A 19,616-nucleotide genomic window follows, 5' to 3' on the forward strand; every position below is an offset into this window, starting at 1 on the left:
GTTTCTGCGTTACTGTCTCATATATATGCTCTGTATCACACAAAATATAATTTCGTTCATATAGTAGATATGTACAGCTGTGTAGAGTCTAGTAAGAAATAATTATCTGTGCAAAGATTTAAAATTATTTTCAATGGCGATAAGAATATTAATTGTCTTAGAATAGACTTACAAAGTGTCCACGGAATGCTTTACAATACTCAGTTTGAAAATACAACATTTATAAAACAAGAAAGCGCGAACGCCAACGCAAAGAAATCGCGATTTTTCTGGAAATTTTGCCTGTTGACAACGTTTCCGTGTCACATGACGATGAGTCGGACACCGTAGTCTGTATTATGTGTACTGTGTACGTTTGAAGGGAAGCTACTCCCACAATATTCAGTGACTTGACAACATGTAAACAAACAATGGTATCATAGGCACATGTGCACTGCAGATAGAGGATATCTGTCTGTAATATTAGGTAAGGAAAATGAGGTATACAATAGCTATTTTCATTTCGAATGTTGAACTCATGACACTGGCATCGCCAGCAAACACACCCATAACAATTATCACTAGATTATAGGCCTACTTCAGGCAGTAACATATATATCGTCCTTAATTTATTCAGATCGTGAATGTTCTCGAGTCGTTTCTCTTTCAATATTTTCCAACGTGTATACGTATACAATCGATATTGGAGGCCATCGAAATTCAGACGAGACCCGAACTGAATCTGATTTGGGGAAAAGACAAATTCACTTTTTTAGGAATAGACTTTTCTGTGGATCTTAGTGAAATCCCTAGAATGAATTTTGACAAAAAGTTGGTGAAACTTAAATCTCTAATCAATATATGGAGTAGGAGGAACTTAACACCTCTTGTTAAAATTAACATAATCAAATCCTTACTAATCTCTCAATTTAATTATCTATTTATTACCCTACCAAGTCCACCTGAAAAATATATTACTAAACTGAATTCTATATTATTCAACTTTTTGTGGGGTGGTAAACCTCATAAAATAAAAAAAGGATGTTGTAATTCAAGATTATGTAGATGGAGGGTTGAAAATGGTTGATCTGCATGCATTTATTGATTCTCTTAAGCTAAGTTGGGTCAGGAGAGTTTTTCAGTCATCAGGGACATGGAATGTACTTTTAAATTTGACTGTTGATATAAAAAAAAATACAAAATTGTGGCAAGGAATATATTAGTACATGTGTTTCTAATTGTAAAAATAAATTTTGGAAGGAAATCTTCAAATGTTGGGTTAGATTGAATAACTCAAATTATATGAGGGTGATACGCCAAGATTCTATATTAAAAACACCACTTTGGTATTATAATGACATACAAGTAGGGAATAATTTGTTTTCTATCCACACTGGTTTAAAGCCACTGTTTATACTATAAATGACCTTGTCAAAAATATTTGTGATATGACTTTTTATTCCCTTAATGAATTCCGTCAAAACTATAGAATAAATACAAATTTTCTACAATATCATGGTCTAGTCACAGCTGTAAAGCATTTTCTTAGAAGATTTGAGTTTATGATAGAAAGACCAGTCTTACCATTTTTACCATCAAACATAGAAATATTTTATAAGAGTAAAAAGGGATTTAAAGACTTTTATAACTGCATCATTACAGCACCATCAACACCAAATGGGGTAAGAAAATGGAATGAAGAATTTGACTTTGAGTTTAATCATGAAAAATGGGTTAAAATACTTAAACTTCCATTTACTATCACGAAAAGTTCTAAATTGCAATGGTTTCAAGTTAGAATATTACATCATATTCTAGTAACTAACACTTTTCTTTTTAAAATAAACATATACCCTAGTCCTTTATGTACACTCTGTAACATGGAAAGAGAAACTATTGTCCATTGTCTATGGGAATGCACAGAAGTGCAGGAACTACTACAGCGATTTGAAACTTTATGTGACATTTTCCTCATTCCTATTTTTATAAATAAAGAATCTTTTCTTTTTGGTATACTATCACCTCAAGCAAATATGGTTGATAACGAAATTTTAGTAATCATAAAACACTACATCTATAAAAGTAGATGTCTACATAAATTTTTGAGTCTGAATGCTCTTATCAATGTCATTAAAGACCACTTCATTGTTCAGAAATATATCATCAGCAGCAAAAATTAATACATGTGTAACAGAGCGCATGATAAATTAAATTTAAATCACTGCCTCCGCTAGGGATGGAATGCGGGACCTCTGGCTCACTAGTCTTACGCTCAACCGATCGAGCTAAAGAGAAGATCTCTCTAGCCGAGCGGTGTATTGCGGCTAGTATTTTACCAGGGTTACACATGAAAAGGAAATTTGAAATTAACTGGAGGAAATGGAAAGCCATTGTTGAAATGTAACAGTAGTACAAATAATATTATTAATACTGTATGCCCATCTTACATGTTTTTTATTGTTAATGCTATCGCATGCTCTGACTTTTGCCTGTTGTTCGAAAATGTAATGTTTTAATACTCAAATTATACAAGGAATTTTGAATATATTTCGGATATTTTAGCTATGGGACCTCTAACTTCATTTTCTTTCCTACCTACACCCTTTCTCTCTCTCTCTCTCTCTTTCTCTCTTTCTATGTTGTGTGTGTCTCTGTTTCCTACAATATTTAGTCTTACTATTTAGATTTAATACAGTTAATTTTTATCTCTTCAATGTTTGTCTGCTGTATTATCCTGGTATGCATGGTGAATGGTTGTAAAGGTATGTATGTTTGTGAGATATGTACATATGCACACACATAAAAAAGTTATAATTTAAAAAAGGAAAACTGTATATATGAAAGAGATGTGTATGTTTCTTGATTATGTAATATTACGTACAGTGTTTATGTTACATGTTACTGTTGATATTATATAGCAATTTGGATATACATATAACTTTATATATAGCATTAATATTTTGGACAACTTATATGTACTTAAAAGTTCTTAAGCAATATAGTGACTATTATGCCGTTTAATTAATTAACTATACTCAATATTATAGATCAGTTGACTTTTGACAATTTCATATATATTTATTATTCCATAATACAGTAATGAAATAAAACACATTAATTGACAGTTTGGTTTTCTTCAATATATATGTGTGTGAATGTGAAGTGTGTGAATGTGATGTTTATTGCCTTGTAATCCAAAATGAAATGTCTTTGAAAATAAAAAAAAAAATATTAAAAAAAAAAGAAATTCAGACGAGACAGGTTTTTGTATTGTAACTAATTTTTGTCTTCGTTAATATTGATTTAATGCCATTTAACCTGATTCTCGAATTAATTTATCGTCCTCTCACATTTTTCCTTGATTTTTATAAAATGCTTAATAATCTCAACTAATTTCTTAATTAAAGGCTTCATACAGCCCCATATACACATATATAACAAAAAGTAACATTCCCCCTCGACAACCATGCATACGCATGTGGGTACGATATAACCAGTTTAAAAGCAAATCACAAACAAAGGTTGTCAGTGTTGTGATGATATCACTGTATACACGACACCATGGACACTATAGGAAGAGTACTGACAAATCTATTAGTGTGAAGAAGAGAGAGGTACACGTGAAGGTTTGGAGAGAGGAAGCATTCATGTTTTTTAACGAATAAACTTATGTAAAGCTAAGTGAAAGTAAGTTTTCCTGATATATCAACAGGATGTAAATATGTTAAGATAGAGAAATGTTTATAATACAAATGCATTTGAGTATTGTTAACATAATCTTATTGTTTCAGACATTTGTAATTCAAGTATCGCAAAATGCAAGAGAAAGCTCCGAGGCGAAAACCAGCCTCCCCCCGAATTATCGGACTGGACATAGGTGATACAACTTGTAGAGTAAGCACATGGTCATCTAAATCAGGAAAACCAGAAACTGTGGTGGACGAGTTGGGTAACAGATGTATACCATCTGCTGTGGCGGTTACTGACACAGGGGTGCTAGTGGGGCACGAAGCTCTTGGAATCCTGGCCAAAAATCCTCACAACGTCTTTACAGGTATAACTTAACACAAGTAAGATGTAAGTTCAGGTACCGTTTGAACTGATAACATAAGTTTCTTATTTAGTAGATAATCGCAAACACGAAATATGGATACTTGTTTCGACTTGTTTTTACTGTTACTACAGTTGCTATTATGAGAATAAGCTAAAACCTTGACAACAATTCGTTTCATAAGGAATCGAGCACGACGATTTAAATGCTGATGAAATAAAGAAATATAAGGGGAAATTAAGAAACAATTAGCATCATACCTTGGAATTAAGACACATATAGAGTCACAACCGGGAATAAAGGTGTCATTAGAGTCACACCTGGGAATAAAGGTGTCATTATAGTCACACCTGGGAATAAAGGTGTCATTAGAGTCAATACCCGGGAATAAAGGTGTCATTATAGTAATACCCGGGAATAAAGGTGTCATTATAGTCACACCCGGGAATAAAAGTGTCATTAGAGTAATACCCGGGAATAAAGTTGCCATTATAGTCACACCTGGGAATAAAGGTGTCATTATAGTCACACCCGGGAATAAAGGTGTCATTAGAGTAATACCCGGGAATAAAGGTGTCATTAGAGTAATACCCGGGAATAAAGGTGTCATTATAGTAATACCCGGGAATAAAGGTGTCATTATAGTCACACCCGGGAATAAAGGTGTCATTAGAGTAATACCCGGGAATAAAGGTGTCATTAGAGTAATACCCGGGAATAAAGGTGTCATTATAGTAATACCCGGGAATAAAGGTGTCATTAGTCATACCCGGGAATAAAGGTGTCATTATAGTCACACCCGGGAATAAAGGTGTCATTATAGTCACACCAGGGAATAAAGGTGTCATTAGAGTCACACCCGGGAATAAAGGTGTTATTAGAGTAATACCCGGGAATAAAGGTGTCATTATAGTAATACCCGGGAATAAAGGTGTCATTATAGTCACACCCGGGAATAAAGGTGTCATTAGAGTAATACCCGGGAATAAAGTTGCCATTATAGTCACACCCGGGAATAAAGGTGTCATTATAGTCACACCCGGAAATACAGGTGTTATTAGAGTCACACCCGGGAATAAAGGTGTCATTAGAGTCACACCCGGGAATAAAGGTGTCATTAGAGTCACAACCGGGAATAAAGGTGTCATTATAGTCACACCCGGGAAAAAAGGTGTCATTAGAGTAATACCCGGGAATAAAGGTGTCATTAGAGTAATACCCGGGATTCTACCATGTTTGCTATGCAACGCCAGTTTTGATTGGTTTAAAACCATGTATTATTTTCCAATTATACACGCTCGTGTCAATAATACACGTTTGTGAGTCACGGCTGTTACAATTTTATGTATCTAATATTCACCCGTTAATAATACTGTTACTTTAGCCGAGTGGGCTAATGGGTTAGTCTTTCTGTAACTTTTATCACGACGCGAGTTCGAATCCTACGAAGGCCGTTTTTTTGTTTTTTTCATCCCTTTTTTTTTTAAATTTCAAAATCAATGCCATATGATAGATGTTCTTGATCGTCGTACTGTAGTGCCTGTAAAGAAATGTATATTTCATCAACAAATAATGCAATACTCAAGAAATACGGGGTTTCTTTGCCGTTTTTCTATTAGACTTAGAGGTAGATCTCAAAATTAAACAGTACATGGTAGAATAGAAATAATCAACTTTGACTCGTGTATTGTTGCAGGATATACAACTCGGACTCGGATATTTTGCAATTTTAATTGATAACTCAGGCCTGCGGCCTTCGTTATTAATTTAATTGCAAAATATCCTCGTCCTCGTTGTATATTCTGCAACAATACACGAATCATCGTTAATTATTTCTTAAATAAAGGTGTCATTAGAGTAATACCCGGGACTAAATGTGTCATTAGAGTAATACACGAGAGTTAAGGTGTCAGTAGAGTAATACACGAGAGTTAAGGTGTCAGTAGAGTAATACACGAGAATAAAGAATCCAAAAGAGTCATACACTGAAATTAAGTTGCCAAAAAGTGATACCGGGGAATCAAGATGCCAATAGAGTGATACCGGGACTAAAACGTGCTAATAGAGTCATAACCGGGAATTAAGGTGTCAATAGAGTCATAACCGGGAATTAAGGTGTCAATAGAGTCATAACCGGGAATTAAGGTGTCAATAGAGTCATAACCGGGAATTAAGGTGTCAATAGAGTCATAACCGGGAATTAAGGTGTCAATAGAATCATAACCGGGAATTAAGGTGTCAATAGAATCATAACCGGGAATTAAGGTGTCAATAGAATCATAACCGGGAATTAAGGTGTCAATAGAGTCATAACCGGGAATTAAGGTGTCAATAGAGCGATACCCGGGAATTAAGGTGTCAATATAATCATAACCGGGAATTAAGGTGTCAATAGAGTCATAACCGGGAATTAAGGTGTCAATAGAGCGATACCCGGGAATTAAGGTGTCAATAGAGTCATAACCGGGAATTAAGGTGTCAATAGAGTCATAACCGGGAATTAAGGTGTCAATAGAGTCATAACCGGGAATTAAGGTGTCAATAGAATCATATCCAGGAATTAAAGTGCGAACAGAGCAACAGAAACATCGACGTCGAAACAGAAGTGTTCATATATGATGTTTGTCACGGAAATTTCCAAATTGAGAGAAATATAAGGACTTGACATGAACTTTCAACCCACGGTCTATATAATTACATGTGTTATATGTGGACCGTGGATTAGAAATTCGTGCCAAGTCCTGTTTAGCTGACGTATAAGTGTACATAATTTCATATGTTCAGGTATTATAGGCCTCTTGAAAGAAGATCCAGAAGAAAGACGACTTAAAGTGGAGGAAAATGGTAAAGATGTGACTTTCTCACCAAAGGATATTCTCACTCATCTACTGGTTAAAGTGGCAGACATTGTCCATGAAAAATTTGGCAAAGTGAGTGACTTCCCCTTGAATACATCCCCATTAAATTATGTTTGATGATCTAAATGGCACAGGCGCTAAGTCTTTAAAAAACTAAAGCGTGAAAGGAAATATAAATGTTGGTAGTATTTATACCGTTATTACTATGGTTGTTTTCGGCTTGTCATTTTGACGGTATTATTATATTCTACTGTGACAGGACACTGTTGACACTGTAGTGGCCGTTCCTGTGGATTTGTCTGACGCTGGTCGACAGGCCGTCAAAGATGCGTGTAGTGATGTGGGTCTCAACATACTGAGGGTCATTAATGAAGCAACAAGTGCGTGTATTGCTCACGAACTTGATAATAAGGTAAATATTATATTGGCAATTTTGAGTAACCCCTCCCCTGGAAGTTGCACCAATAGAACAAAGGGCAGACAGAGCAATGAGGAAAGAAAGGAAGGATTTAAGATCACAAGTGTTCCGTGTCTTCAATGACCCCTTAATAGAAGACACATAAAAAATCCCCGATTCATAAGTAGGCCCACTTTTAATTGCCTTTTACGACCAACATGTAACGTAATGTAAACAACCCGGGTATTATGTAACATCCTTACTATACATTCAATGTAAACGACCCGGATATGATGTAACATCCTTACTATACATTCAATGTAAACGACCCGGATATGATGTAACTATACATTCAATGTAAACGACCCGGATATGATGTAACAGCCTTACTATACATTCAATGTAAACGACCCGGATATGATGTAACATCCTTACTATACATTCAATGTAAACGACCCGGATATGATGTAACATCCTTACTATACATTCAATGTAAACGACCCGGATATGATGTAACATCCTTACTATGCATTCAATGTAAACGACCCGAGAAGGATGTAACAGCCTTACTATACATTTAATGTAAACGACCTGAGTATGATGTAACAGCCTTACTTCAATTCAATTCAATTCAATTTATTTCTCTTTAACCATACATAACAGTACAGAGAAAACATATTTACACAATACAAAAGTTATATACAGTTGTTCAGCCAGTGTATAAAGTATGCACACGCAGACTGTATCAATTAGTTTATCAAAACATCTGATATTTAACCATATCGTTACGCATGATACCATTTTATATAATTTCAAATCAAAAAAAAAAAAAAAAAAAAAAAAAAAAAAAAGATCAAGTCAAGATGAACATGATGTGTAACATCATGCTATGGAGGACACATTGCTAAAGATAATACTAATGAATTTACAGAGTTTTTTCAATGTATTTACGTGGTTTGAGTTCATAAGATCTCTAAATTTTAATATGTTCGGCCTTGTATAATAATATTTATTTAGATATAATTTTCTATGCGCAGCTAATGACTGGCATTCTAGCAGATAATGGAATTCATCTCCTATTTGTTGACTATTACAAAAAGTACATATTCTTTCGTGGCGTTCAATATTATTCCACCTTCCAGTTTCAATAATCAGTCTATGATTTGTAGTTCTGAACTTACAAAAAGTATTTCTTTCTTTATCTGTAAGAACGTCTAGATAGCATTCAAAACCAAATTTGTTTTTAAAAATTCTGTAACAACCAAACTTAGAAGAATTAAATACATCATTTTCCCACTGCTGTATAAACTGATCATGGAGTGTTTGTTTTACATATGACTTTATCCAAGAAGTATCTAATTCCTGGATATACTGGATATTCCACACATAGCTAATACCACATTCATCTAATAATTGTTGTATATAACGTATATAGGGAACATTATTATTACGGTATTGGTTTAGACATAACAGTTTATAAGTTATTACATTTAGTTTGTTTTCTTTTGAATTAATCAATTGAGACCAATAGGTCAACATTCTCGTCTTAACTGAGATATTCAAAGGATAAGCTCCAAGTTCACCATAAACCATAGACGTTGGTGTACTTCGTTTGACCCCTAATAATAACTTACAAAACTTTAAGTGCGCTCTCTCAATGACTTGTAGATTTGTAAAACCCCAAATCTCACATCCGTATAACAATATAGGTTTTACAATTTTATCATACAGATCATATATACACTGAACAGATAAGTTATATAACCTTCCTTTCTTTAAAACATCATACATAGCAATTGTTGCTTTTTTAACATTGTAATTTTTAGCTTCATTAAAAGAACCTGTGCGTGAAAAAACAGTGCCCAGGTATGAAAAACTTTGGACAATTTCTATGTCTTCAGTATCAAATTTGAATTGTAATCTGTTATTTAGACGACCTTTACTGAATATCATACATTTTGTTTTCTCACTGTTAACTTTCAGTCTCCATATTTTACAATATTCACTAAAAACATTTAGCTGCATTTGCAGGTCTTCTGGGGTGTCAGAAAATAAGATTGTATCGTCAGCATACAACAAAATAAATAGTTTAATATACATATGTAAATCAACTTCAAGTTGGTTTGTCAGGCACTGTAAACCGGTAACATTATTTCTAGTCATAAACTCCTCAAGGTCATTCAAATATAAACTAAATAAAAAAGGAGACAAGTTTTCCCCTTGCCTCAATCCATTATTGCATGCGAAGAATGCAGAATTCTGACCATTAAATGATATGTTAGATTTAATACCTTGATACATATTGTAAATAATTGTATACATTTTGCCATTTATATGATTTAACAACATTTTGTTCCACAGACCATTTCTCCAAACTTTGTCAAAGGCCTTTTCAAAATCAATGAAAATACAGTACAGCTTCTTTTTCATCATATTAGTAAGACTAATTAGGGAATACAGCACAAAAATATTATCTATAGTTGAATACTTCTTGCGAAATCCAGCTTGGTTTTCACATATTAGATTAACTTCGTCGGAATACTTTAATAGTCTTGCATTTAAAATACTTGTGAATAGTTTGCCGATGCAACTTACAATAGTAATCGGCCTATAATTTTTAGGGTCTGAGGGAGAACCCTTATTTTTATAAATAGGTACAATAGAGCCTCGAAGCCAGCTTTCAGGGATTTTCCCTGTGCTAAAAATAACATCAAATAATATAACATAGAGATCAATCATTTTAGAGGACGAATATTTAATATATTCATTAATGATGAGATCATCCGAGCAAGCCTTATTGTTTTTCAGTAGCTTAATAGCATGTTCCACCTCCTCTCTGGTTATATTACTATTTAATACATTATTTACAGGACCCATATCAATATCATTATTATCAAACATGTTATCATCTACTCCAACATTTAAGGTTTTAAAGAAATTAAAAAGCGTGTCAATCGATATGTTACCTTTTTTGTTTTTATGTGTACTATTAGAACTTTTAAGTAGTTTCCAGTAATCCCGTGCATTACTACTTTTCATATCTTTCAACTTACGACGGAGGTCTCTTCTGAATTTATTAATACTTTTATCCATTGTATGTTTGTAAGATTTTTCTGATTCTTTATATTTATTGAAGAAATAATCATTTTTGTGACGTCTGTACATACCTTTATGGCGTCGGAATAACTTCCTGGCCGCCTTACATTCACCGTCAAACCAGGGTTTAGAATTTGATTTTGGCTTTTTACATATATTAGTATGGTTATATTTGTATATACCAAAAGTTGACTTAGCAGCACTTACAAGCACATCACTGCAGTCTGCCATAAGTGTATTGACATCTAGGTCGTTCGTATTACTGCATTGGTTAATTGTATCAATAATATTCTGAATTTTGTCATCGTTTATATTCTCAATAAAATGTTGGATTTTCTCAGTCTCCCAGTTTTTAATACGTTCAGTATAATCTGTTGTATCATGTGTATTAATGTTATCATTGGTAACTGTATTGGCCATACCACCTATAGTAAGAGTTAGGGGACAATGTGCATCTGACATAAGAGGGCTAAAATCTAAAACATCAAAGTCACGTATGCGTTTTAGGAGCTCAGAGGAACATATGACATAATCGACAACGCTAGAACTTTTACAGGTGCACTTACCTATATCTCTATCACGACCAACTCTACCATTACAGATAAAAATGTCATTATATTTACAAAAATCCAATAGTCGATTCCCAAAATTATTTTTGTGTAAGTCCTGACTTTTTCTGTTCTTAGCAAAACCGGAATTTTCAAATACATTCATGTATGTAGCTTCATTTAGGATTTCAGTTGTTAATTGATCTCTATCGTCTATTTCATTGTAATCAATAAAATCTACAGAGCTCGCAGTTCTTGCATTAAAATCTCCTAACAAACACACATTTTTGTAATTAGCTGATAACCTCAAGTATTCAGTTTCAATTTCCAAATATGGATCACCAATACAGTATGTAGAATTCTCGGGTGGGACATAAACCATTCCAAATAAAAAATCATCATCACTTTGTAACTTCGCGCCATCTAACCTAAACCAGCTTACGTATTGACTATCACTTTGTACTTCATAGACATAATCTTCCAAGTCATATTTATATGCTATAACTATACCACCCGACTTCACTTTTTTAAACTTTGCCCTATTTTTCATTACAGTTTTAAAACATGGCAAATCAATGACATCTAAATCATCAGTTTTGGATTCACAGAGACATAAAATATCAAAACTATTTACAAATTCACGAAACTCAGGATATTGAGCTTTTCTCACTAAGCCACAAACATTTAACGACAGTATTTGTATTGTACATGCATTATAGTTACTTTTTCCACCACCACCATATGTATTAATCGGCTCGTTTGAAACCAAACTAGTGTCTATATTTTGCCCTCCGGCGCGTCCCTATTCGTGCTGATTTGAAATCACCCGTCTACGTTTCGAGCGCGGTTGTTGAGTGGGCGTATGCTGACTGGCCATGGGCTGAACATCCGGGCCCTTATATAGTACACCATCTATGTACAGCTGATCTCTGTTCAACACAGTTTTTTTCCCGTTTTTCCTAGCTTCTTTCGCTACCGGATATAAAATTTTCCTTTTGTCTTCAATTTTCTTTGGAAACTGTTCGTTTATACCAAAATGTGACCCTTTTAGTTCTTTAGCACTCCGCTTGACTCTCAGTAAATCCTTGTAGTAAATAAACTTTGCTATGATTGATCTTGGCCGTGTACCGGTACGCCTGTCGCGTTGGCCGATTCTATGGACGTTGGCCATAGCAATGTCATGGGCGTTTACAATTTTGAGTTTACTTTCAATGAAATTTTTCAATGTTATTTCATCATCATCTAGACTCTGATTTTGGTCCCAAATTTTCTCTGGAATACCTGAAAATATCAGATTATACTTCATGCTCCTGCACTGTGCATCAGTAGCCCTATCTTTCATTTCCTCTATCATTTCGTGCAATTCATCAACTTCATCTAGGACTTCATTTTCATTTTTTTCCAATTTGTCAATGCTTTTCTTCATGTTTGTAACGTTTCTGCCGACTGTATCATTTGCAGCCTTTACCCGATCCATGATATCACTGTTACCCTGTATGTCACTTTCCATGTCCCTTATCTTATTTTTCATACAACTGATATCTGTTTCTGATCTTTCTACCCTCACAGTTAGGTTGCTGAGTTTTGTGTTAATCTCCTCGAGAGTGCTGGTATTTTCCTCAATTTTAGACAGTCTTGATTTCACTTCAGTAAACATTTCAAAAATAGAATTGATCGTGTTTTTCATTGTTGTGGTTTCAGTACTGACATCAGTTTCACTAAATAATGTTTCCCTACACTCTGCTAAAACTTTGGATGTAGACATACCTGTATTGTCCAGTGCAGCCATATTGGTGAGTTCAAGTCCTCAGAGTAAGATTTTCAAATCACAACAAAAGTTCATTTTCCCGGATAATTCCCGAATTTTTCCAGAATAATACCGAACAGGATGCTAATCCAGCACTTACACAGCATTTTCAACAGTTTATAATGTTAATGACCCTACATTTTAGATAAAAACCAGCAAATTTCCTCTCCCAGATTTTTCATGTGTGTAGACACCTGGCTGAACACTACTCATGTCCTGAGTATGATGTAACAGCCTTACTATACGTTTAATGTAAACGACCTGAGTATGATGTAACAGCCTTACTATACATTCAATGTAAACGACCCGGATATGATGTAACAGCCTTACTATACATTTAATGTAAACGACCTGAGTATGATGTAACATCCTTACTATACATTCAATGTAAACGACCCGGATATGATGTAACAGCCTTACTATGCATTCAATGTAAACGACCCGAGTATGATGTAACATCCTTACTATACATTCAATGTAAACGACCCGGATATGATGTAACATCCTTACTATACATGCAATGTAAATAACCCGGATATGATGTAACAGCCTTACTATACATTCAATGTAAACGACCCAGATATGATGTAACAGCCTTACTATACATTCAATGTAAACGACCCGGATATGATGTAACAGCCTTATTATACATTCAATGTAAACGACCTGGGTATGATGTAACAGCCTTACTATACATTCAATGTAAACGACCCGGATATGATGTAACATCCTTAATATACATTCAATGTAAACGACCTGGGTATGATGTAACAGCCTTACTATACATTCAATGTAAACGACCTGAGTATGATGTAACATCCCTACTATACATTCAATGTAAACGACCCGGGTATGATGTAACAGCCTTACTATACATTCAATGTAAACGACCCGGATATGATGTAACAGCCTTATTATACATTCAATGTAAACGACCTGGGTATGATGTAACAGCCTTACTATACATTCAATGTAAACGACCCGGATATGATGTAACATCCTTAATATACATTCAATGTAAACGACCTGGGTATGATGTAACAGCCTTACTATACATTCAATGTAAACGACCTGAGTATGATGTAACATCCCTACTATACATTCAATGTAAACGACCCGGGTATGATGTAACAGCCTTACTATACATTCAATGTAAACGACCCGGATATGATGTAACAGCCCTACTATACATGCAATGTAAATAACCCGGATATGATGTAACAGCCTTACTATACATTCAATGTAAACGACCCAGATATGATGTAACAGCCTTACTATACATTCAATGTAAACGACCCAGATATGATGTAACAGCCTTACTATACATTCAATGTAAACGACCCGGATATGATGTAACAGCCTTACTATACATGTTAACGGCCCGGACATGTTTTTAACATTTATATGTAAAAAGTATTACATGGTTACCATTCATAAACACGATGCTTACATTTAGCCCAAAAGTTGTCTGGATGTTGCTCTCAAGTTATATAAATAGATTTTAAGTAATAAAGAGTGATCACGTACGGATTCAAGACATAACACTTGTTTAAATACAGTTTCCAGATAAAGAGATCCACGCGTTGGTAATTGACATGGGCGGAAGTACCTTCAATCTTACTATTCTACTCATTGAAGATGGAATATACGAAGTAGTCCATACAGCTGCGCATTCAGATGTTTCCGGAAATAAATTTGACGAACGTTTGGCAGATTTTCTTATCAACGCACACGACAAGAAAAACAAGACTAACCTGCGGGATGATGCAAGAATCATGCAACGCATGCGCACTGCATGCTGTAAGGCAAAAGAATGTCTTTCGTCGTCTTCATATACGAACATACTTATCGAAAACTTGCAAAATGACAAAGATTACAAAACCAGCGTAACAAAACCAAAATTTGAAGAGTTGAATATGGACCTTTTCCACAATGCTGTTAAACTGGTCGATGGATCATTGAAGAATTCACACTTGAGTGAAGAAGATATTTATGTGGTGGTGATGGTTGGAGGCTCAACGAAAATACCAAAGTTAGTGGAAATGATGACCGACAGATTCCAAGGACGTGTGTTAGCGAGTAGCATTGACCCAGAGGATGTTGTTTCATTTGGCTGTGGTACGTGTCAGTTAGTCATCTTTAAAATAAAATAATTGCAAGTTTCAAAAGTTTTCAACCAGATAGACCAAGCTACCGGTCAGCGTTTTGCTGCCTGTGAACTGATTTGTTCTTATTTTATATGAAGCTCATTATATTGAAGAGCTTATCAGAACAGGTAACAGATACATTGAAAAGCCCTTCAATTTCACCTATAATTATATTGACGATGGGCTATCTTTAGATAACAAAAACTATTGACCATGTCGACCGGATAAACCCTGTAGAACTTCAATCCAAGGGCACTCCCGACTCCAACATCAGCAGCTTATCTCGAATTTTACTTACAACAGCATAAGTAACATAGGCATCTTACAGATAAGCTGTATCATCAGCCTGATGATTTAAATTTTAAAATGAATATTTTCCATTTCTAGACAGTAACATCCCTACTTCCCATACCTACGGTGTTTACATGTCCTAGTTGATTCAATATATATAGGCTTGTTCCCATTATTACAATTTCCGTGACAGATGTCATCTACTACGAAGAGTAACAACACAGGGTTAGAAATACAGCTTGATGAAGACAAAGGGAAATATTTATGGTTGATATCATGATTTTATTTGTAAATATTATATTATCCTTACGCGATAAGAAGTCTGCCGTGTTTGGCGATTATTGATATCCCTAATAATTTAATATTGTTACTTAACCCGGATTTGAACTTGACCTGTACTATTATGGCGGGTGTAGTCGATGAAGCAGAAGACGCTTACTCTTCCGTAGTGCGCGGTCTTATTCTCCTTGTACTTTTTAAGGAGTCATCTCACAAATCTACATTTTTGTTCATATTTTGCATTCGTTTAATCTTTTTTGAGTTTGAATAATGTTTTTTTATTAAGTCGGATTTCTTTGTTTTATGAGTTGATCCGATAGTAAGGGGTGTAAGTGTGAATGCATCTAAACTCAAACGCTTTATTTTACATGTATCTTTGATAGTTGATTCCCATGTCATATATCATCGTGTTATTTCTTTGGACAGTTATGCAGGCGATGGTGCTGGCAGGAAATGTTTGTCCTGGACAGTTGACCGACCTCCTCTTGCTTGACGTAGAACCCTTGTCATTAGGTTTGGAAACTGCAGAAAATGTCATGACGGTTATGATACCTCGAAACGCAACAGTGCCTTGTAAAAAATGTATGACATTTACAACTTATCATGACAACCAGGTCACAATGCTGTTCCGGTTGTTTGAAGGCGAACGATGTTTCGCCACTGATAACAACGACCTCGGTATGTTTGAAATGACTGGGATTTGGGCTGAGCCTCAAGGTCGGGCACGGATCGACGTTACGTTCGATATTGATGCAAATGGCGTACTTACTATAACGACAGTAAACAGGTTTTCCAGGAAGACGCAGTCGTTTTCTTTGACGAATTTCAAATGTAAGTTTCATATTGTTATCTGGGCCTCAATTTTATCATGCTATTCGGTTATTTTGTTTGTATCTATTTTAAAATATCAAGCATTTAATGTAGCTTTAGTTCTGTGTAAAGTTACACATTCCAGGTTTATGTTATCTTATATCACATTGTTACATTATTTCATACAACATTGTAACATTAGTTTTATACCACTTTCTAACATTATCTTATACCACATCGTTGTATTATTTGTTTTTAATGTCTTTTTTTTTTTAACATAATTTTAGACATTATTGTTACATTTTTTCATACATCATTGTTATTTTAGTTTTAAATCACGTTGTTGCTTTAGTTTTTTATCACATTGTTACATTATCTTTTACCACATTGTTGCATTATTTGTTTTTAAAAGTCATCTTTTTACACAATTTCATACATCATTGTTACAATACTTAACGCAACATTTTTATCAGTTTTGAAGTCATTTGCATATACAGTATATGGTGGTACATTTGTAGAATACATATACAGTATATGGTGGTACATTTGTAGAATATATATACCGTATATGGTGGTACGTTTGTAGAATACATATACAGTATATGTTGGTACATTTGTAGAATACATATACAGTATATGGTGGTATGTTTGTAGAATACATATACAGTAAATGGTCGTACATTTGTATAATACATGGTGGTACATTTATAGAAAACATATACAGTATATGGTGGTACATTTGTAGAATATATATACCGTATATGGTGGTACGTTTGTAGAATACAAATACAGTATATGGTGGTACATTTGTAGAATACATATACAGTATATGGTGGTATGTTTGTAGAATACATATACAGTATATGGTGATACGTTTGTAGAATACATATACAGTATATGGTGGTACATTTGTAGAATACATATACAGTATATGGTGGTACGTTTGTAGAATACATATACAGTAAATGGTCGTACATTTGTATAATACATGGTGGTACATTTGTAGAATACATATACAGTATATGGTGGTATATCTATATAATACATATACAGTATATGGTGGTACATTTGTAGAATACATATACAGTATATGGTGGTACATTTGTAGAATATATATACAGTATATGGTCGTACATTTGTATAATACATGGTGGTACATTTTTAGAATACATATACAGTATATGGTGGTACATTTGTAGAATACATATAGAGTATATGGTGGTACATTTGTAAAATACATATACAGTTAATGGTGGTACATTTGTAGAATACATACATGTATACAGCATATGGTGGTACATTGGTAGAAGACATATACATATACAGTATATGGTGGTACATTTGTAGAATACATATACAGTATATGGTAGTACATTTGTAGAATACATAAACAGTATATGGTGGTACATTTGTAGAATACATATACAGTATATGATAATTTTCATTATAGAACACAAAACAGTGTCAAATGGTACAGTATAGATGCATTTCAAGAAGTAGTGGATTGTAAGTTAAACTATAGAACTACTAATAAGTTATGATATAGTAGACAATTATTGGTATAAGCTGACGATACTGCAATGATATGTTACAGGAAGGTGATTTTTAATATAAATAGTGACGAACAAGAGAAAAGTCAGCAATATTACAGAAGATTGATATTGTGGAGATTCATCTCCCTTTGACTTACACCCTATATTTTCTGCGTATAATTAAATCTATCACATGGAGCTCTACCATTGAATTAATTTATAACATGTAAATGTCAAGTAATGGATGAAAAAGGATTCGTTTTTTTTCTTTTAGTTGTTTTAAACCACATTCTTACGTTATTTTAAACCACATTCTTACATTATTGTATACCACAGTTTTACATTTTTTTGCCACATATGTACATTATTTTATACCACATATGTACATTATTTTATACCACATATGTACATTATTTTATACCACATATGTACATTATTATAAACCATATTTCTTACGTAGTTTATCTCCGCCCGTTTGGTTAAATCAAACTGTAAATTGTCGGATGGTTTTTCCTTTAGAGTTTGAAAATTCTATATTCACAAGGTCAAATTAATAGTTTGATAAAGCATTGCTTTATATTTATAGCTTATTACGACATGGATGAGCTCGAGGACATCATTGAAACTGCAAACGATACACGAGAAAGTGATGAAAAGAAGATGTTAGTGCTAACGTCAAAACTGCTTCTATTAAGCTTCATAACCAACTTGGAGTCGGCTATGGAGGAGAGGGAAACGGATATAAATATTGATGTGAAAGAAACAGTAACGAAAAAATGTAGAGAAGTGAGAGACTGGATGGCAAATCAAGAATCTGTCGAACAAAGCATGTATGAAGAAAAGTTGTCCCTACTAGAGAATGAGATCTGTAGCCATAGAAACCTTAACCGTGACATAGTAACGCAGTGTAGAAATCATCCGTTACACTTTATCAGTGGTCGAACTGTTAATAATGGCGCTACAAAATCCCAGGGGCTAGCCAAGGGGTGGGGCAAGGGGAGGGTCAAGGGGAGGACGAGGGGAAACGCCTCATCTACACCTGTCGTCAGTGTGCCCTCCACTCGGCCTGTTCCAGCCGTGGAGTTCCCAATAGAGGAGGTGGATTAAACGTCATCCTTAGTCTCCATTCTGATCATCATCGCCACAACATACGGACCGAACGATGTCTTCTAAACTGATCAATCATATTGGAAACTCCCGGCTATTCATGGTTTTACTGTTGCAACGAGTACATATACATTATAAAATCAAATGAAATAGGGACTAGATATACCTATCATTGTTGTACCTGTATACTGTCCAGTAGTTAATTATTGAAATTGCGTGGGAGTCTACTCGTGCTATAGGAATTTATCAATATATAGTGTACAGTGAGCATGTCATCTGTCAGTCATACGTTAGTGTAGATCATAGTTGGACTGATATCGGAATTAACTCATACAATGTATTCCCCCAAACTAAAATAGCATTGGTATGCTTTGTACATGTAGGTATCAATCTTGTAGGAATGTGTTGTAGTCAGAATTTTAAAATCATATAGATAAAACTACAAGTGGTTGAGTTATCAATTGTTGTTGATTTTTACCTCAATATAATTACCACGGCGAAATAATAATATCAGCTTCTTTATTTGTTTGGTTCAGAATCACTATGGCAGTCAAATATATAGATACTTGTTCTGTTTTGATGTTATAGACGTTTATATTACCTACTAGAGAGAATACTAGTCCCGTGTATGTTACTGTACGTAACAGTATCTTAGTGTCCACAGAATTATGGGGACTATATGGTATGTTACTGTACGTTACAGTATCTTAGTGT

General features: G+C 34.3%; 1 protein-coding gene across 2 annotated transcripts; it reads left to right on the plus strand.

Annotated features, from left to right (window-relative positions):
* The first annotated feature begins 186 nt into the window (after positions 1 to 186).
* On the plus strand, positions 187 to 19,359 carry LOC117321550 (heat shock 70 kDa protein-like). Of its 2 annotated transcripts, XM_033875997.1 has the most exons (7): positions 187 to 466; positions 3,771 to 4,033; positions 6,815 to 6,960; positions 7,148 to 7,300; positions 14,296 to 14,854; positions 15,880 to 16,284; positions 18,382 to 19,359. In XM_033875997.1, the coding sequence occupies exons 2-7, from the start codon at positions 3,796 to 3,798 to the stop codon at positions 18,900 to 18,902; spliced, it is 2,022 nt and encodes a 673-aa protein (XP_033731888.1). In that variant the 5' UTR covers positions 187 to 466; positions 3,771 to 3,795; the 3' UTR covers positions 18,903 to 19,359. The 2 variants fall into 2 exon arrangements, with proteins under 2 accessions (XP_033731888.1, XP_033731890.1); XM_033875999.1 differs by lacking the exon at positions 187 to 466 and having other exon boundaries at positions 3,979 to 4,033; positions 6,815 to 6,874.
* The last annotated feature ends 257 nt before the right edge of the window (positions 19,360 to 19,616 follow it).

This window comes from Pecten maximus, chromosome 2 (assembly GCF_902652985.1).
Source record: "Pecten maximus chromosome 2, xPecMax1.1, whole genome shotgun sequence".
Taxonomy (NCBI): Eukaryota; Metazoa; Mollusca; class Bivalvia; order Pectinida; family Pectinidae; genus Pecten; species Pecten maximus.